This window comes from Entelurus aequoreus, linkage group LG15 (genome assembly GCF_033978785.1).
Source record: "Entelurus aequoreus isolate RoL-2023_Sb linkage group LG15, RoL_Eaeq_v1.1, whole genome shotgun sequence".
Classification (NCBI taxonomy): domain Eukaryota; kingdom Metazoa; phylum Chordata; class Actinopteri; order Syngnathiformes; family Syngnathidae; genus Entelurus; species Entelurus aequoreus.
The window spans coordinates 10,668,221-10,689,657 of record NC_084745.1 but is presented as its reverse complement, the minus strand read 5'-3'; the positions used below and the strand labels follow the sequence as shown (position 1 = coordinate 10,689,657).

At 39.8% G+C, this 21,437-nt stretch overlaps 1 protein-coding gene and 1 long non-coding RNA gene across 9 annotated transcripts in view; one reads left to right on the top strand and one right to left on the bottom strand.

Moving 5' to 3' along the window:
• LOC133629800 (uncharacterized) overlaps window positions 1-21,437 on the bottom strand; it is a 44,678-nt gene that overhangs the window by 977 nt on the left and 22,264 nt on the right. The window contains exons 4-6 of one of the 3 annotated variants that reach the window (XR_009821119.1): window positions 20,728-20,893; window positions 13,055-13,461; window positions 5,432-8,416 (exon numbers count right to left, since the gene is read on the bottom strand). This is a non-coding gene — a long non-coding RNA (uncharacterized LOC133629800). Of the gene's footprint in view, window positions 1-5,431; window positions 8,417-10,885; window positions 13,462-20,727; window positions 20,894-21,437 lie in introns of those variants that run through there. The other 2 variants (XR_009821120.1, XR_009821118.1) reach the window with 2 other exon arrangements.
• Window positions 1-21,437, top strand: part of fars2 (phenylalanyl-tRNA synthetase 2, mitochondrial) — a 39,808-nt gene that overhangs the window by 4,897 nt on the left and 13,474 nt on the right. For 3 of the 6 annotated variants that reach the window (XM_062020807.1, XM_062020806.1, XM_062020808.1), the window contains exons 3-8: window positions 7,295-7,569; window positions 7,936-8,022; window positions 8,100-8,159; window positions 8,234-8,402; window positions 13,107-13,269; window positions 13,333-13,464. In XM_062020807.1, coding sequence (XP_061876791.1) covers window positions 7,313-7,569; window positions 7,936-8,022; window positions 8,100-8,159; window positions 8,234-8,402; window positions 13,107-13,269; window positions 13,333-13,464 — 868 coding nt within the window. In that variant the 5' untranslated portion in view covers window positions 7,295-7,312. Of the gene's footprint in view, window positions 1-7,094; window positions 7,217-7,294; window positions 7,570-7,935; window positions 8,023-8,099; window positions 8,160-8,233; window positions 8,403-13,106; window positions 13,270-13,332; window positions 13,465-21,437 lie in introns of all 6 variants that reach the window. The other 3 variants (XM_062020809.1, XM_062020810.1, XM_062020811.1) reach the window with 2 other exon arrangements.

The following is a 21,437-nucleotide window of genomic DNA, read 5'->3' as shown; positions in this document are numbered from 1 at the left end:
GCCCGAATAGAAAACGCTCTATAGCCCGCAGACTTTTTTTTGGCTCTGGGAATCACTAATAAGCCGGAGTTCTTTGAACGCAGATTTCTTGTCGGGACATATGGTACAATACAATCGGCAAGATAGGCAGGAGCTTGACCGTGTAGTATTTTATACGTAAGTAGTAAAACCTTAAAGTCGCATCTTAGGTGCACAGGAAGCCAGTGCAAGTGAGCCAGTGTAGGCGTAATATGATCAAACTTTCTTGTTTTTGTCAAAAGTCTAGCAGCCGCATTTTGTACCAAATGTAATCTTTTAATGCTAGACATAGGGAGGCCCGAAAATAAAACGTTACAGTAATCGAGACGAGATGTAACGAACGAATGGATAATGATCTCAGCATCGCTTGTGGACAAAATGGAACGAATTTTAGCGATATTACGGAGATGAAAGAAGGCCGTTTTAGTAACACTCTTAATGTGTGACTCAAACGAGAGTTGGGTCGAAGATAATACCCAGATTCTTTACTGAGTCGCCTTGTTTAATTGTTTGGTTGTCAAATGTTAAGGTGGTATTATTAAATAGATGTCGGTGTTGAGCAGGACCGATAATCAGCATTTCCGTTTTCTTAGCGTTGAGTTGCAAAAAGTTAGCGGACATCCATTGTTTGACTTCTCAGGTCTTATCAGGTCAGTAGTACATGCTTCACACATTCTTCATGCATTCTTCTTTAAGTGAAGGATGAGGCAAAAACTAACCCAGTACCACTGTACATTTTTAACCGCCTCCAAATGTTTTGTTGATCTCCTTAAAGCAGGGGTGTCCAAACTTTTTCTACTGAGGGCCACACACTGAAAAATCCAAGGGGGCCATTTTGTTATGTTTTATTTTCAAAACCAATACAATATGTAGATTTTGTTTAACCTTGAGTGCCCCCCTCAAGTTTGGTCCCGGGGACCTGGAAGAGTCTCAGTCATGAAAAATGGTAAAGTCATAAGTCATTTATTATTATAAAATGTTTTAATATTCAACACTTAAATCTCTAGATCAACTTTAGGTCAAGCTGTGGATAAAAAAGTAATATTTAAAAATGTTCATGTTTTATGCCCTTTTTGTAAAAAAAAAAAAAAAAAACAGTTTTTAATGATAAAAACAGAAAATATGCAACATTTTCCTCCAAAATATTTTGAAAGTGAAATATTTTATGTGAAGTAATTATAGCCTTAAATAGGTCATTAATTCTAAACATTGATTTTACTTCATTATTATTTTTTGAGCAATGATAGTTAAAAAAAAATCCCACTAAAATATTTGGGGATCCAAAAGGGCCCCACTCATAAAAGTGTTAAAAATAAGTCTTTTTTTTCCCCCTACTTTTAATGCTTAAGTCTCTAGACCAACTTCAGACCTATACATCGAATATAAGTTGTTATAATTGTTTTATGTTTGTTTGGAGGAGAGAAACACCAAAGAGGAGTTGGAGTCATTTTGGATCCCGAATGTTCGAAGGCATTGAAAGGCTTTTGGGCAGTTACAGACAAAGTACTTGTTGTTAAACTTAGAGGAACACCCTTTGACATTGGTCTCATACAAGCTTATGCACCAACAGCAGACCAAGAAGAGGCAGAGATTGAGAAATTCTATAAAGACCTTGAAAGAGCAAAAAGCCAACTTAAATCACGTCAAGATTATAATGGGAGACTTCAAAGCAAACGTTGGTAAATAGCAAATCCAAAATATTGTTGGCCCTTTTGGAATTGGCAAGATCAATGAACGCGGTGAAAAATTGGTAGAATGGTGTCAAAAAACAAATTCATCATCAGCAACACTTGGTTTCAGACCCATCTAAGGAGATGCTGGACATGGAAAAGACCTGGTGATAGAGTTTGAAACCAAGTAGATGTTATATTAATTGAAGAGTGATATAAAAACTCAAGCCTAGACTCAAAGTCCATGCCAGGGGCGGACTGTGGTAGTGATCCCGTCCCAGTTAAAGCAGTCATGAAAGTGAGACTCAAAAACATCCAAAAATATTTTAAAAACTCCAAAACTGCAGTACCAAATTTTTTTAAACAGGACAAAAATCTTCGAAATAATCATCAGTGTCAAACAAATTTGAAAAGTTAAACACATTTAAAAATGCAAAAGACAGATGGAAAAAGATGCAAGAATATATAATCCAAACCACAGAAAAAACGTGTCCCTGTTACTAAATGTAAACAACACAAAAAAATGGATGACTTAAGAAATTATTCGATTTATTAGAAACCGCGGAGAGTACCAAAAGAAAAGAAAAGTGAGTATAACAAACTGGATACGCTTATAAAGAAGAAATGCAAAATGGCTAAAGAAGTCTGGATAAACTCACAATGCGAAGACATAACAACACAAGGACACTGATAGCAAGTACATGCACCAAAAGATCAAAGAATTCAAGGGGACGCAAGGCCCCTCAGAGTCAGGATGCATCAAATCAAAGGAAGGCACCGTACTAATGGAAGGAAGACATTCTGTCAAGATGGTCAGAATATATTGAAGATTTATTCCATGACAACCGAGACCCACCTCCAACTATAAGAAAAAACATGGAAGGCCCACCCATAACAAAAGATGAAGTGAAACATGTCGTGTCCAAAATTAAACATGGTAAAGTGGTAGGAGGAGACAAAATTCCAATTAAAGTCATAGAAGCACTTGAAGAAATTGGAACATCAAAGCTGACAAAACTGATTAACATCATTTATGACGACGGGCAAATTCCATCAGGTATGAAAACATCTATTTTCATTAGTCTGCCAAAGAAACCAGGAACCACAGACTGTGATCAACATAGATTGATAAGCCTTATGAGTCATACCACCAAAATTATTCTTCGAGTACTGATGGCAAGCGCATGGAAGAAGATACAGAGCTTTCGGCCTCGCAATTCGGATTTCTCCCGGAACAGGGCACCAGAAATGCTATATTCACACTCCGTATGGTAACGGAAAGTTCAATAGAAGTGCAAGCGGACTTATACCTGTGTTTTATAGACTATTCCAAAGCATTTGATAAAGTGAAACATAAAAACCTTTTCAAAATCTTGAATGAGCTGGATATTGATGGGAAAGACCTGAGGATTATTAAATAATAAAATGATCAAATTTGTACTGTGAACAAGAAGCAGGAGTCCGAATAGTCAATTCACAGCCATTCAAAGGGCTGTTCGACAAGGTTGTGTACTATCTCCTGATCTGTTTAACACCTACAGTGAAATGATCTTACGCAACATCAATCATCAAGATGGTGTAAAATTGGAGGAATTTATGTAAACAACCTTTAGATATGCAGATGACACTGTGCTAGTGGCAGACTCTGAAGAAAAACTACAGAACATCCTGAACACAGTAGTAGCCCACAGTGAAGCAAACGGACTGGCTCCAAACCTCAACAAAGCCGAATGCATGACAATTTCCAAGAAACCACATCCACCTGCACGTAACATCACATGGAACAACAAGAAAATAAAAACAAGTGGATCAATTCAAATACCTCGGCGTCACAGTAACATCTGATGGTAGGTGTGAAAAAGAGATAAACAAACGGATTGATGGCAAAAGACAGCTTCAACAAAATGAGTCTTGTATGTACAGAACCCAAAACCAGTGAAGTTGGCACGTTGTGTAAATGGTAAATAAAAACAGAATACAATGATTTGCAAATCCAGTTCAACTTATATTCAATTGAATAGACTGCAAAGACAAGATATTTAATGTTCCAACTGAGAAACGTATTTTTTTTTGCAAATAATCATTAACTTAGAATTTAATGGCAGCAACACATTGCAAAAAAGTTGGCACAGGGGCATTTTTACCACTGTGTTACATGGCCTTTCCTTTTAACAACACTCAGTAAACGTTTGGGAACTGAGGAGACCAATTTTTGAAGCTTTTCAGGTTGAATTATTTCCCATTCTTGCTTAATATACAGCTTAAAATGTTCAACAGTCTGGGGTTTCCGTTGTGGTATTTTACGCTTCATAATGTGCCACACATTTTCAATGGGAGACAGGACTGGACTACAGTTAAAAAAAGTTAAAGTGCCAATAATTGTCACACACACACTAGGTGCGGTGAAATTATCCTCTGCATTTGACCCATCCCCACAGGGGAGCAGCAGTGGTGGCCGCGCCTGGGAATCATTTGGTGATTTAACCCCCAATTCCAACCCATGATGCTAAGTGCCAAGCAGGGAGGTAATGGGTCCCGTTTTTATAGTCTTTGGTATGACTTACGACCTACCCATCTCAGGGCGGACACTCTAACCACTAGGCCACTGAGTAGGTAAGACAGGCAGGCCAATCTAGAACCCGCACTCTTTTACTACGAAGCCACGCTGTTGTAACACGTGCAGATAGTGGCTTGGCATTGTCTTGCTGAAATAAGCAGGGGCGTCCATGAAAAAGATGTTGCTTGGATAGCAACATATGTTGCCCCAAAACCTGTATTTACCTTTCAGCATTAATGGTGCCTTCACAGATGTGTAAGTTACCCATGCCTCGGGCGCTAATATACCCCAATACCATCACAGATGCTGGCTTTTCAACTTTGCGCCTATAACAGTCCGAATGGTTCTTTTCCTCTTTGGTCCGGAGGACACGACATCCACAGTTTCCAAAAACTATTTGAAATGTGGACTCGTCAGACCTCAGAACACTTTTCCACTTTGCATCACTCCATCTTAGATGAGCTCGGGCCTAGCAAAGCCGGCGGCGTTTCTGGGTGTTGTTGATAAATGGCTTTTATTATGCATACTACAGTTTTAACTTGCACTTACAGATGTAGCGACAAACTGTAGTTACTGACAGTGGTTTTCTGAAGTGTTCCTAAGCCCATGTGGTGATATCCTTTACACACTGATGTCGCTTATAGATGCAGTAACGCCTGATGGATTGAAGGTCACGGGCATTCAATGTTGGTTTTCGGCCTAGCCCCTTACATGCAGTGATTTCTCCAGATTCTCTGAACCTTTTGATGATATTACGGACCGTAGATGGTGAAATCCCTAAATTCCTTGCAATAGCTGGTTGAGAAATGTTGTTGTTAATTCTGCAATTTGCTCACGCATTTGTTCACAAAGTGGTGACCCTCGCCCCATCCTTGTTTTTGAATGACTGAGCATTTCATGGAAGCTGCTTCTATACCCAATCATGGCACCCACCTGTTCCCAGTTAGCCTGTTCACCCGTGGGATGTTACAAATAAGTGTTTGATGAGTATTCCTCATCTTTTTTGCCACTTGTGCCAGATTTTTTGAATTATGTTGCAGGCATCAAATTCCAAATTAGCTAATATTTTCAAAAAATAACAAAGTTTACCAGATCAACCGTTAAGTATCTTGTCTTTGCAGTCTATTCAATTGAATATAAGTTGAAAAGGATTTGCAAATCATTGTATTCTGTTTTTATTTACCATTTACACAACGTGCCAACTTCACTGGTTTTGTAGAAATAGAAACATCTCAATTGACACCAAACTCAAGAGTCCTCAAAAGGTATGTATGGTCTGAATGCTGGACTTTAAATAATCAACAACTGAGAAAATTAGAGGCAACTGAAATGTGGTTCTTCAAAAAATACTCCGGATATCATGGACTGAAAAGAAAAGTAATAAAGAGGTATTGACATGGGCAAAAACAAGACGATCTCTCATTGCAACGTTTCGAAATAGGCCGCTGAAATTTCTCAGACATATCATTAGAAAAGACATCTTGGAAAAACTGATGTTGACAGGAAAACTAGCAGGAAAGAAAGCTCCAGGTCGTCAACGAAAAACATATCAACAGCCTCAGAAATGTTATCGGAAATATTAATTATAAAGAACTAATACAAAGGGTGGACAACAGAGAAGACTGGAGAGCCCTGATCATCAATGACTATATTTGTTTGTTTCATGCCCCTTTTCGTCAATGAATACTGAAGAAACACAAAGATATGAAATTTTTTTTGTGCAAAAAATATTTCAAAGTCAATTTTTTATGTGAAGTAATTGAGGCCTTCCATCCATCCATCTATCCATTTTCTACCGCTTGTCCCTTCCGGGGTCGCGGGGGGTGCTGGAGCCTATCTCAGCTGCATTCGGGCGGAAGGTGGTTTACACCCATGACAAGTCGCCACCTCATCGCAGGGCCAACACAGATAGACAGACAACGTTGAATAGGTCAATAATCCATAATAACATTGATTTTGATTCATTATTTTTGAGCAACGATAGTTTAAAAAAATCCCACAAAAATTTTTGGGTATCCAAAAAAAATGTTGAAAATAAGTCATACTTTTTTTTTTTTACTTTCAACGCTTAAGTCAGCTTTGGATCTATCCATCGCTTTTATGTAAGTTTTTATTATTTTTTTCATGTTTTTTTTGGTTTGTTTTATGCCCTTTTTTGTTCAAAAAAACTTGTTTTTCATACGGCAAACACAAAAAATATGCAATATTTTTCTCAACAACATATTTCAAAGTGGAATTCTTGATTTGAAGTAATGTGAGCCTTGTCTAGGTCAATAATTCATAACATTGATTTTGATTCATTATTTTTGGAGCAATGACAGCTTTAAAGTAAATAACAGCCTGCATGGCAGCATAGTTTTTTCAGAGTCACCATTGCAACTTTTTCTCGTTACTTTTCACCTCTTCGCTCTTTTATTCCACTTTTTTTGTTTTGTTTTGTTTTTCCTGGTATTTTTTGAAGGTGCCACACTTTGGACACGGCTGCCTTAAGGCCACACGCTGCTCGTCTTCCTGCCGAAATGAGTGAGAAGTAGCAGACGGTCGTGGCAAATTAGACAACCTTGACCAGTACGCTAACTGTTTTAGCCGCAGGCGGCCGCAGACGCGAGTAATCCGCGCTAAATCTTCACTTGTGTGTCCATCTGTTCGTGTTTGTTGTGAGTCACTTCTCATAACTTCTTTCCTTTGTCCAAGGGCACACGTTGTTGTCATGGGAACGCCCCAAGCAGCTCGATGCTGAGAGCGTCATCGCTATGGCGACAGTCGCCTCGTTCATTTGCATGTTTTGATGTCAGAAAGTCCGCAGTCTAAAAGTGTCCCGCATTGGACTTTTGTGACCTTTCCTGTAGTCATCTTCAGCCAAATGATGACGCGGAGTAGTACATCCCAGATGACCTGACCTTTTACACAGCAGTTTTATTCTCCCCTCAGCAACATTCTGCCGAGTTTCCATTCTTGGATTTTATGACGGGTCAGTTGCTTGCCAGCTTGTAGGGGTCATTCTCGAAGGATTCGCTACCAACTGACCTCCTTTTACTTTCTGTTCCAGCTCCATGGACGTGTCAGCATGATATTGCGCCTGCTGCTTCGCCCCCCTCCTCTTCGTGGCATCGCCGCGTCACTTCGGCACGTCTGCACGGAAGGCCCTGCCCTCAAGCCCGCGATCGCTCAAGAGTCCGTGGAGGTCTTAGGCCACGCCTACCCCTGCGATGACTTCACCAACGTTACCCCCAAGATCCTGGCCAAAGTGGGCCGCGACCTCCACAACCGCTCCCATCATCCTCTCTGGCTCGTCAAGGAGAGGATCAAGGCTCACTTCTACAGGTGAGGACACCGCCGAGTGTCACATGACGCTCAGCACACGCCGGCCTCCTCGCTGTAGTTTTTGAACAATCAGCTGAGTGCGTGTCTCGGACGCGTCTTCGGGGAGGCAGCAGTGTAAAAGTTAACTGCGCTCCTCAGCGAACGTTGTTATCTGCCTGAGTCGCCATAAAAGTGGCTTGCAGCAATCGCCGCATTAATGTTGCATTAGGAAGTCGTTAAGCGGGTTGTGCGACGGTGCTTTACGATTCTGCCATTTGAGGGGGTCGTGATCTTTACTCTTTAAGACGCGCCTGCTCAAGCATTTTTCATGACTGATGAATATTTTTTATTTTGTTTAACAAGTCGTGGATTTGTTGTGTGCCGCAGTGCCTACATCGGTCGCTGGGGCAACCCGTTGTTCTCCGTCCATGACAACCTGAGCCCCGTGGTTACCGTGGAGCAGAACTTTGACAGGTCGTTTGATTGACAGCCTCGCCATTACTTCCTCCTCCATCTTTGTTCTTCTTACTTTGGTCGTGTTTGATTGACAGCTTGCTGATTCCGCCCGACCACCCCAGCAGGAAGCGTGGAGATAACTATTACCTGAATAGGTAAGTGACTCCCTGCCCATGCACCTGTTGTACTGTAGAACATCCTGGTCATCAGCATGTGGGCCCCTCAAAAGGGCCACCATGCTACGCGCTCACACCTCCGCCCACCAGAGGGAGCTGGTGAGATCCGGTCTGGACGCCTTCCTATTGGCTGGAGACGTTTACCGACGGGACGAGATTGACGCCAGTCACTACCCAGTCTTCCACCAGATGGAAGGCGTGCGACTCTTCTCCGACCATGAGGTAAGATGGAGGCCCTGAATTAAGACGTGTTATCATTGCAAATATTTAAAATAAAACTGCCAATCGTTTGTGCTACGATTGTGCTGTAAAAATGTTCGTTACGGTTTTTTAATTAGTCTAAAATACATTTTCTGACTATGTCATCCAGCCCCCCCACCTTGTCAACATCTCACCAAGCTTGTCCCAAACGTTTGTGCTGCCAATTTTGTTAGTCTGTTATAGTTTTTATGTTATTATTTTATAGTTTTTATGTTACTAACGTGTTATTATTAATGACCAGCCCCCACGGCTTTTTAAAATCTCCTCAAACTTGTACCAAATGTTTGCGCTGCAAAATGTTTTTGGTCTAATTATTATAGCTTTTATGTAAACGTTTTACTATTTACAACCAACCCCCCACATTGTCAAGATATCCCCAAACTTGTCCCAAATGTTTGCGCTGCAAAATGTTTTTTGTCTAATTATTATAGTATTTATGTTAACGTTTTACTATTCATAAACAGCCCACCCACCCCCACCTTGTCAAAATCTCCCCAAATGTGTCCCAAATGTTTGCGCTGCAAATTTTTTTTTGGTCCATTATAGTTTCTTTGTTTGAATGTGTTATAGTTTTTATGTTAATAACATGTTAATTTATTCAAAACCAGCCCCCGCAATTTTGTCAAGATTTCCCCAAACTTGTCCATTTGTGTTACGTTTGTGCTGCAAAAAAATGTTGTCTAACGATAATAGTTTTTTGTTTGTTTGTTTTGCCCCGCACTATGTCATAATCTTCCAAAACGTGTCCATTTGTTTGTGCTACGTTTGTGCTGCAAACATTTTTGTCAAACTACTATAGTTTTTGTTATTATTATATTATGTGCGTGGTATTCATAAACAACACTCCCACCTTGTCAAAATCGTCCCAATCATTTGTGCTATGTTTATGCTGCAAACATTTTTTGTCTAACTATAATAGTTTTTATCGTTATATTGTGTATATATAACCAAGCCCCACACCTGTCAAAAATCTCCTAAAACCTGTCCATTTGTTTGTGCTGTGTTTGTACTGCAAATATTTTTGTCAAACTATTATAGTTTTTGTTATTAATGTTTCATAGTTTTTATATTATGTGCGTGGTATTATTCATAAACAGCACCCCCACTTTGCAAAATTTCCCCAAACGTGTCCCAATTTGTTTGTTCTTCAAAAAAGTTTTGTCTAATTATTATAGTTTTTATCTTCTAACGTTTTGTTATTCATACTCAGCACCCTGACCTTGTCAAAATCTCCCCAAACGTGTCCCAAATGTTTGGGCTGCAAAATCTTTTTGTCTATTATAGCTTTTATGTTTTAACGTTTTACGTTATAACGTGTTATTATTCATAAACAGCAGGGTTTCCCACACATTCATTTATTTGTGGCGGCCCGCCACGAAAGAATTACGTCCGCCACAAATTTTAAAAAATTAAATAAAAAATTAAATAAATTTTTTTTTTTTTTTTTGTCCTCTCCAGCTTCTCAGGCAAATCATATAGTTGATGTAGATGCCCATATCGGCTGTTCAGATTTACTTTACAAAAGAGAAGTGTAGGATACTTCTCTTGTTGCCTTATTTGTATTTGACTTTATTAAATGTATTTATATTAGAAACACAACATGTGTATATAACAAAGGGTGCAAAGTCTGCAGGCAGTAGGAAACACATGGTTAAGTGTAGGGAGTAAAACTGATGGCAGTCTAAAGTTCAAGATTTTTGGAGCTCTTTGTTCAGTGGATCAGGGGCCGTACTTATCAAGCTTCTTAGAGTGCCATTTTACACTTAAGTCCTGAGAATTTGCGAAATTTAGTCCTACTCTCAAATTTAAGAATAAAAGCTTTTTATCAACGTTCTTAAGTCTAAGAATCACTCCTACTCTCCACGATATTTAAGAGACCTTCAGAGGTGTCTTAGTGGTTAGGAGTTGCCAGCAGGGGATGGCACTGAGGCGAGAGAGACGTGCGCGAACGTTCAGGGAACGGAACAATGTTTGTTTTTTTTTGATAACCAGCAGCTGATCAAACGGTATCGTTTAGACAGAGCGGATATTATTTTTGTCACAGATTTAATACTTTTCGATTCCTTGTTGATTTCTGCATGTGTCTGCAGTGGGCTAGTATATATAGAGCCACCCACACCAGTTTCAAATTAGTTGCCTAATTAATGAATTGGAAAGAAAATGTTATGACAGTAGCGTATGTGTGTGGCCGTGAGGTGAGTGACGTCAGTGAGTGTGTGGGCGAGAGAAGAGAGGCAGCGGTAGCGTGAGTGCCGGCGGGGACTAGTTTGTTTTGTATTATTTTGTAGTTTATTGTCAAAATATACACTCCCATTGTCCACTTAAATATTTCCAAGATATTTCTTTATTCTCAGACAACGGATTCCCTTCCGTGATTGGTCATTTCTATGGACACAGAAATGACGTCACCTAAAATTCCGTTTCCGGCACATAGTAATGTCGTAATTCAGCTCTGAGTGTGACACTTAAGATTCAGTCCTACACTTCGCTGAAAGTGTGAGTAAGACGCTTGATAACTAACTTTTAAGTGCAGCTTTCAGCGAAGAATTTATTTACTCTTAAGTCAACTCTTAGCAGACTTCTTAGGAGTAATTCTAAGAAGCTTGATAAGTATGGCCCCAGATGTTTGATGAAGCTCTGTGTCTATCTACCACCACTACTGTTTTCTGTTTATTTGTTACTGACTGTGGCAGGACACCTCTGTCTCTGTTTCACTTTATGTTGCTGGTAAATAATATGGTTGTAGTAGTAGGCTAAAGTTAAATTATTTAGTATACACTAATTAAAGGGGCAGAGCTTTGAGACATTTTAGCTTTTATATTTTATAAGATATATTTTTTGTAAGAACCACAATTAATAAATATATTTCAGTGAATAACTTATTGTTCAAATCTGTATATAAATATGTACATAAAGTGTTGTAATTATATTGTAAAATGGATGGATGGATGGACGTTTAAAACAAAACTGTTATTATTAATTAGTAAGTATACATTTTTTGCGCCGTTTTAGAGAAAATCAAATCATTGTAGTAAATTATGCAAATTACTCGATGATATCATGGTGACCACGCCCATAGCCACGCCCCCACCGCCACAGGTATCTTGGCAGTTTATGGGAAACACTGAACAGCCTGCGCAATTTTGTCAAAATCTCCCCAAACTTGTCCCATTCATTTGTGTTATGCTGGTGCTGCAAAAAAATGTTGTCTAGCTATAATAGTTTTTATGTTTTTATCGTTATATTGTTCATAACCAAGCCCCGCACCTTGTCAAAATCTCCCAAAACGTGTCCATTTGTTTGTGCTACGTTTGTGCTGCAAACATTTTTGTCTAACTATTATAGTTTTTGTTATAGTTTTAATATTATGTACATGTTATTATTCATGAACAGTGCCCCCACTTTGTCAAAATCTCCCCAAACTTGTCCCATTCATTTGTGTTATGTTTGTGCTGCAAAAAAAAGTTGTCTAACTATAATAGTTTTTGTTTTTATCATTATATTATTCATAACCAAGCCCCACACCTTGTCAAAAATCTCCCAAAACGTGTCCATTTGTTTGTGCTACGTTTGTGCTGCAAACATTTTTGTCAAACTATTATAGTTTTTGTTATTGTTTTAATATTATGTACGTGTTATTCATAAAAAGCGCCCTCACTTTGTCAAAATCTCCCAAAACCTGTCCATTTATTTGTGCTATGTTTGCACTGAAACCATTTTTGTCAAACTATTACAGTTTGTGTTATTGTTTTATAGTTTTTATATTATGTGCGTGGTATTCATAAAGGGGTATTCCACTTTGTCAAAATCTCCCCAAACTTGTCCCATTCATTTGTGTTATGTTTGTGCTGCAAAAATGTTGTCTAACTATAATAGTTTTTATCGTTATATTATTCATAACCAAGCCCTGCACCTTGTCAAAATCTCCCAAAACGTGTCCATTTGTTTGTGCTGTGTTTGTACTGCAAACATTTTTGTCTAACTATTATATTTTTTGTTATTGTTTTATAGTTTTTATATTATGTACGTGTTATTATTCATAAACAGCGCCCCCACTTTGTCAAAATCTCCACAAACTTGTCCCATTCATTTTTGTTATGTTTGTGCTGCAAAAAAATGTTGTCTAACTATAATAGTTTTTATGTTTTATCGTTATATTATTCATAACCAAGCCCCACATCTTGTCAAAAATCTCCCAAAACATGTCCATTTTTTTGTGCTACGTTTGTGCTGCAAACATTTTTGTCTATTTATAGTTTTTATTAATAATCTTTTATAGTTTTTATATTATCTACGTGTTTTTATTCATAAACAGTGCCCCCACTTTGTCAAAATCTCTCCAAACTTGCCAAATTTGTTTGTGCTACAAATTTTTTTTGTCTAGCTTTTATAGTTTTTATGTTTTTAATGCAAAACAAGCCCTCCCACCTTGACAACATCTCCCCACACTTGTCCCAATATTTTGCATACTATAGTGTTTATGTTTTAACATGATATTAATCATAACCAGCCTCATAACATAACAACTACAATAGTTAGACAAAACATTTTTGCAGCACAAACAAATATTAATGCTAGTTTAATATTTGTAATGATAAGGGAGGCCAACTCACACTGTCCTTAAATCAACTTTCCCACTGAGCGTTGTGTGACTTTTGCGCGCAGCTCTTCTCCAAGGTTCAGAACGGCAAAGACCTCCAGATGTTTGAGGTCGCTGGCCGCAGGACGCCACAGAAACAGGAAACGCAAACCCTGGAGGCCGTCAAGCTGGTGGAGTTTGACCTGAAGCGCACGCTGACGCGACTCGTCACCCACCTGTTTGGAAAAGGTCAGCTGGCAGGGGGCGCCTTCAAAGAGTCGCCATGGCTGACTTCCACCGCTTCCTCCTTAGATGTGGAGGTGCGCTGGGTGGACTGTTACTTCCCCTTCACTCATCCTTCCTTTGAGATGGAAGTGCGTTTCCAGGGCGACTGGATGGAGGTGCTGGGCTGTGGAGTCATGGAGCAGCAGCTGCTCAACTCTGGTCAGAACACACACACACACATTATTATCAGACAGTTTCAAAGAGGTTTTAACAAGCCTCATTATGTGTGTCTGTAACTTTAATGCTAGTTAGCAGTGTTTGTCCACACCTATTGTTTACTAGGGATGTTACGATACACAGTATTAACGATAAAACGGTAAAACTCCTGACAATTACAATTTTAAATTAAAATGATCAGAAAAACGTGATTGATAACCACACTTTGATAAAATTGTGGACCGAATAGCGTTCGCTTGCGAGCTAGCTTAAATGCTAACGTGAGAACAAAAAACATTAACGTCTTTCCCCATTAAGAAATGTCCTACCCCAATCTCAACTTGTATTAACACAATATTGTCTGACCAACTGAGATACAGTATTCACATCAAACATAAAGAATGTGCTGACTTAGCAGAAAGTGATTGATCTCTTCTCGGCAGTGTCGAGTTGAAAACAGACGGAGGTGTCTTCAACAGGAAGAGAACTCGCGTGACGTCACATAAACCGGAAGGGAAGCAAAGTGATCACCGAATTTACGTTTATTAAAAAAACATTTACAAATTAAAATCGAAGAAGATAAACACGTTTAAACACACAAATAAAAATATGTCTCTTGTAAAACTAGAACAATATTTAATGTTACCTCTGCCTAAAAAGTATACTATGTGTCGCTTGTTTTAGTTTTTTTTTTAAAGACAAAATGAAACTTGGTAAAAAGATTTTACTGTGTTAAAGTACTTTTTGAGCACATTCAACAATACCGCTACAACAATGATAACTGTAGTAATTTTGTTCACAATAACCTTGATATGATTTTTGTTGTTACACCCTGACTTCTTTATCAGCTTTTTACATATACGCTGTAATTCCTGTCCAACATAATACAGGAGATGTAAAATATCACGTATAACAACGTAACATTAAGGACTAGCGTAGCTATGTTAGCTACATGCTAACATTTTAACAACATCATGCTATGTAAGCATATTTGCTAAAGAAAAACAATATGATCAAACTTGCAGCTCCACGTTCACAGCTGTATTTTAAGTAGGGCAGTCAAGTAATTATTTTTTTTAATATAGTAATTAGATTAAGGTTATTATTTGCTTGCATGAAAAAAATTTGCTCAAAAATATTTAGATACAAATGCAATTTTGTAGTCAGAATAGCATACAGGAATGTTTTTAAATGTTTTTCTGAACTGTAAGTTATTGGTTTGCTTGAAACTTTGTGATAGTAAGAATTAAGTGCACATTTTGAAAGTCTTACATTGCAAAGAAGGTACAGTTACAAATCGATAATGTAGTAAACGCACTCAAAAACAACTTAACATACTGCATTGTTTAAATAAGCATTTACTCTTCAGTTTAACCGTTTGTTAGAACAAACAAACGTATTTGCCTCTTCAGATGACACAGCTGTTCTCTTTTATTTTGGTACAATGCAACCTCAGCTTGTTGTGATTACTTACATATGTCCAATGTTGTCCAGAAAGCAAAATCACTTCACATTCAGCCAGTAGTTGCAACTTGATGCTCTTGTTTGTGTAGTACAGTTTGTTGTAATTGTGCCTCTTCAAGGTCGCAGGACTGGTTAAATGGTTTACATGCGACGGCTGTCCGTTTAGCAAAGGCGTGTGTTTAACTTAACTTTTGTTGACAACATTAATGCAGGGTGAACTAAGCCAGCGTAGCGTTCTCCTCTACTTGTTGTCGATGCAGCATTCATGCTAGCGACACCATCCTCGAGTACGTGCTTTGCTTTAAGTTGCTATTGTAAACTTAACGAGCGTGGACGATAAGAACGTTTGTCGCTGCCATGCCAACGAGTTACATCAGCTTTATCTAAAGTTCTGTTTTGAAGCGAAATGGGCCGCCTCTTGTCACGATCACAGACCGTGTAACAATGCGTGCGTCTCCCGGGTTAAGCCTTAACCTGAATGTGAATAATCTTCTTTTTTTTTTTTTATTAATCACATGCGTAAACATTGACAGCCTTAGTTTTAAGATGTGTAGCAAAGCCTGGAGGATCTTTTTTTAATGTTGTGGCATACACGGAGAATAACGAGCTAGTGCAGGACTGGGCAATTATTTTGATTCAGGCGGCAAAATTTAGAGATAAAAATGTGTCTGAGGGCCGGTATATCTATCTATCCATCTATGTGTGTGTGTGTGTGTGTGTGTGTGTGTATATATATATATATATATATATATATATATATATATATATATATATATATATATATATATATATATATATATATATATATATATATATATATATATATATATATATATATATATATATATATATATATATACATACACACATGTGTGTATATATATATATATACACTACCGTTCAAAAGTTTGGGGTCGCATTGAAATGTCCTTATTTTTGAAGGAAAAGCACTGTACTTTTCAATGAAGATAACTTTAAACTAGTCTTAACTTTAAAGAAATACACTCTATACATTGCTAATGTGGTAAATGACTATTCTAGCTGCAAATGTCTGGTTGTTGGTGCAATATCTACATAGGTGTATAGAGGCCCATTTCCAGCAACTATCACTCCAGTGTTCTAATGGTACAATGTGTTTGCTCATTGGCTCAGAAGGCTAATTGATGATTAGAAAACCATTGTGCAATCATGTTCATACATCTGAAAACAGTTTAGCTCGTTACAGAAGCTACAAAACTGACCTTCCTTTGAGCAGATTGAGTTTCTGGAGCATCACATTTGTGGGGTCAATTAAAAGCTCAAAATGGCCAGAAAAAGATAACTTTCATCTGAAACTCGACAGTCTATTCTTGTTCTTAGAAATGAAGGCTATTCCACAAAATTGTTTGGGTGACCCCAAACTTTTGAACGGTAGTGTATATATATATATATATATATATATATATATATATATATATATATATATATATATATATATATATATATATATACAGACACACACACACACATATATACACACACTATATTGCCAAAAGTATTTGGCCACCTGCCTTAACTCACATATGAACTTGAAGTGCCATCCCAATCCTAACCCATAGGGTTCAATATGATGTCGGTCCACCTTTTGCAGCTATTACAGCTTCAACTCTTCTGCGAAGGCTGTCCACAAGGTTGCGGAGTGTTTATAGGAATTTTCGACCATTCTTCCAAAAGAGCAGTGGTGAGGTCACACACTGATGTTGGTGGAGAAGGCCTGGCTCTCAGTCTCCGTTCCAATTCATCCCAAAGGTGTTCTATCGGGTTCAGGTCAGGACTCTGTGCAGGCCAGTCAAGTCAATCCACACCAGACTCTGTCATCCATGTCTTGATGGACCTTGCTTTGTGCACTGGTGCACAGTCATGTTGGAAAAGGAAGGGGCCCGCTCCAAACTGTTCCCACAAGGTTGGGAGCATGGAATTGTCCAAAATGTTTTGGTATCCTGGAGCATTCAAAGTTCCTTTCACTGGAACGAAGGGGCCAAGCCCAACACCTGAAAAACAACCCCACAGCATAATTCCTCCTCCACCAAATTTCACACTCGGCACAATGCAGTCCAAAATGTACCGTTCTCCTGGCAACTTCCAAACCGAGAGTCGTCCATCAGATTGCCAGATGGAAAAGCGTGATTCATCACTCCAGAGAACACGTCTCCACTGCTGTAGAGTCCAGTGGCGACGTGCATCCAACGCTTTGCTTGGACTTGGTGATGTATGGCTTAGATGCAGCTGCTCGGCCATGGAAACCCATTCTATGAAGCTCTCTGTGTACTGTACGTGGGCTAATTGGAAGGTCACATGAAGTTTGGAGCTCTGTAGCGACTGACTGTGCAGAAAGTCTGCGACCTCTTTGCACTATGCGCTTCAGCATCCGCTGACCCCTCTCTGTCAGTTTACGTGGCCTACCACTTGGTGGCTGAGTTGCTGTTGTTCCCAAACTCTTCAATTTTCTTATAGAAAAGCCGACAGTTGACTTTGGAATATTTAGGAGCGAGGAAATTTCACGACTGGATTTGTTGCACAGGTGGCATCCTATGACCGTTCCACGCTGGAAATCACTGAGCTCCTGAGAGCGGCCCATTCTTTCACAAATGTTTGTAGAAACAGTCTCTATGCCTAAGTGCTTGATTTTATACACCTGTGGCCGGACCAAGTGATTAGGACAGCTGATTCTGATCATTTGGATGGGTGGCCAAATACTTTTGGCAATATAGTGTATATGTAAGCTGTGAAAATCTCCTGTACAGTATGTGTGCTTGGGTCCTATTTTTAGGAACATTAATACAAAACCTCACAAAAATGTCTAATTGAAAGGTAAGAACGTTATGACAGACCGCCTTAAAAAACGGAATGGAAGTAAAACATTTTTTTACTGAATGAGACACCCAGAATGTACATGAACATAAAGAATGTGGGATTTACAATATTAACAATGAACGATAAAACACTGAATATTGACAACAAATGAACGTCTCACCCCCTCTCGATCGACATATTCGACAATCAAGCGAAACGCAACAAAAATGCAACAAACAGAGCGAAATATGAATGTGAAGGGTAAAAAAACAAAACACCTACTATCTGATACATCACTAAGCTTTAGAACTTTGTTGTAAAAATCTCCTACCGTGTCTGTCCCTGACACCCGCATTTCAGGCTGGCCGCTCTGGAAACACTCTGTGGAAACGCACCACGACCACACTGCTTGGTGCCTCGTCTGAGCTGCTGTGACTTAGATTACCATAGTAACTAATTAGATTACCATTGTAACTAGTTATACCTTGCAAAAGCGCAGATTCCAACCATTGAAATACTTTGTATAATTCAAGACTTACGGCCATTTGAAAACATCACTGCACATCATAATGGCAGCTACACTTTCCATCTTAAAGATTTAAAAACATTATTGGGAATGTCTGGCGGGCCAGATTGAAAGGCTTAACGGGCCGCATGTGGCCCCCGGGCCTTGATTTGCCCAGGTCTGAGCGAGTGACACATATCACTGTTACTACGTCATGAAAAAGTAGTTTTTGCATAACAAGGGGCGGTGTTTCCCATAAACTGCCAAGATACCTGTGGCGGTGGGTGCGTGGTCACCATGACATCATTGAGTAATTTGCATAATTTACTACAATGATAGGATTTTCTCTAAAAAGACTAAAAAAATGTATACTTACTAATTAATAATAACAGTTTTGTTTTAAACGTCCATCCATCCATTCATCCATCCATTTTACAATATAATTACAACACTTTATGTACATATTTATATACAGACTTCAACAATGAGTTATTCACTGAAATATATTTATTAATTGTGATTCTTACAAAAAATATATCTTATAAAAATATAAAAGCTAAAATGTCTCTTAAAGCTCTGCCCCTTTAATTAATGCATACTAAATAATTTAACTTTAGCCTACTACTACAACCATATTATTTACCAGCAACATAAAGTGAAACAGAGGCAGAGGTGTCCTGCCACAGTCAGTAACAAATAAACAGAAAACAGTAGTGGTGGTAGATATACACAAAGCTTCATCAAACATCTGATCCACTGAACAAAGAGCTCCAAAAATCTTGATCCTACACTTCTCTTTTGTAAAGTAAATCTGAACAGCCGATATGGGCATCTACATTAACTATATGATTTGCCTGAGAAGCTGGACAGGACAAAAATAAAAATAAATAAATAAATTAATTAATTAATTTAAAAAAAATAAAATAAAAAAAATAAATCTATTTGTGGCGGCCTTAATTCTTTCGTGGCGGGCCGCCACAAATAAATGAATGTGTGGGAAACACTGAGGGAACTTTCAACAGAAACCCAAGCAATACATGACTTTGTCAAATCATGGACATTCCTCGCGTCCTCTCGCGCTAAACGGAGATCTCGCCGCTTTTGCCCGCTGAACAAAGTTGTACCGCCGCGCTCTACTGGCCCACTGCTTGTTCCAATCAATAATAGATTGTTTCAGACATGGGGAGAACACGCCCATCAAGCCACCGCCACGCGTCATGACACATTTAGACAGTCTAAGAAACTTGTGGAGAAGGAGTTCAACTGGATATACATGTATTATTTTACACAAACTAGCATTGCAAACTAATTATAACTGTCACTCATACACAGGAGAGAGTTCATAACCCCCCACCCCCACACCCACCCACTCACACCCACTCACACACACACACACACACACACACACACACACACACACACACACACACACACACACACACACACACACACACCACTTCCCTCTCAACTCTCCTCACCCGCTCCACCTCCCCTACATTTCCACTGCGGCAGTGTGGCTGGTTGCCCTGGTAACGCGCCACATTTAACACCCCTCCTTTTTTGCTCTCCGTCCAATATTTCTGGAGAAGAGCATTCGAGACAATAGCGAGGAAGGGGAGGGGTGAAAAAGCGAGGGGCGAGAGAGCATAGGAGCCAGCGTGGTGACGACAGAGAGAGAGAGAGAGAGAGAGGGGCAGGATGGATGGATGGAGGACCAGTGGCAACATAGGACACCGGTTGTTGGCGTGTGTGTTATTTAATGGTGTGACCACCATATGTGTTGCCTGGGGCTCAGTGTGAGGTGGGTGGGGGCACGGGGGGAATGTGGGGGGCTCAGCGGAGGACAAAGGAAAGAGATGGAGTTAGGGAGCAAAAAGAGTGATGATAGAGGAGAGGAGGAAGTGATGGATGGGTGAGGCGGAGGAGGGATGAAGGAAAAATTTAACATCTTCATTAATTCACGGATGGAGGGTGTGGTAGAGCGAGAGAGAGAGAGAGAGTCTATTTCTTCTTCTCTGTTTATTAATTCATCAGCTTACACTCCACACGCACGCACGCACACACACACACACACACACACACACACACACACATGTTAAATGAATGTGTGTGCACGAAGACACTTGTGTGTTCCACGGGCTTCCCCTCCCAACATATGGGCCTTGTGCTAATGGCCACACCCCCTCGCCCAAAAACCTGATTTACACACACCCCACGGGACACAAGGTGGCAGGCACGTGCCGGCGGGATATTGTGTGTGTTTGTGTGTGCGCGTGTGTGTGTGTGTGTGTGGCTACTGAAATCTGATTAAAGTCGTGTTGGTGACAATTAACAGCCTCTCAAAGCTGTCGCCCCAGGCCCTCTGGGACTGTGTGTGTGTGTGTGTGTGTGTGGTGGTGTTCAGGTGCTTGCTTTCCATCTTAATCCCCCCTTTTGAATAAATCATGTGACCCCTTCCCCCCTACCTCCATCCTTCTCTCATTAAACGGCGTCCGACGTCACCCCCGCGGGGCTTTGCTTCTCTTCTCTTCTCTTTGTTTTTGTTTTTTTAATTCTTCTTCTTGCTGAGTCAGCGCTTTCGTCCTCATAGCTCCGCCCCCCTCCCAGGATGGAGGGATGACAAAGGTGGCACTATGGGAGAGAGAAGAGGTGAAAATGAAGCGTGGCCACCTTTCTCCTCTGCTATGTTTTGGGGCTTGTAAAGACCCGCCTTCTCTTGACCCCTGACCCCTGTGTGACTGACAGCTCTCTTGGCCCCTCCCTCCCCCATCTGTGCATCCCTTTTATCCCGACATTCCTCTTCCAATTCCACCTCCATCATCCCTCACTCTGTCTGCCTCCCTAACACCCCCAGTACTCCCAGTGGAGGCATGGACTGGTGGCCAGCTGGTACACACACACACACACACACACACACACACACACACACACACACACACACACACAAACACACACACACACACACAGTATCAACAGCACTCTTTAAAAAAAAGGAGAGACTAGACTAAAAATACTAATGTAGTCTCTTTAAACCATCTCTCAGTGAGTGTGCAACAGTTCAATTCAATGTAAAAGCAGCGATGTGTGTGTGTGTGTGTGTGTGTGTCTCTCTCAGGGGTTCGCGAAGGGCAGAGCAAACATTTGTTTGTGCAGCGATCCATCTCAGCAGGCCGGT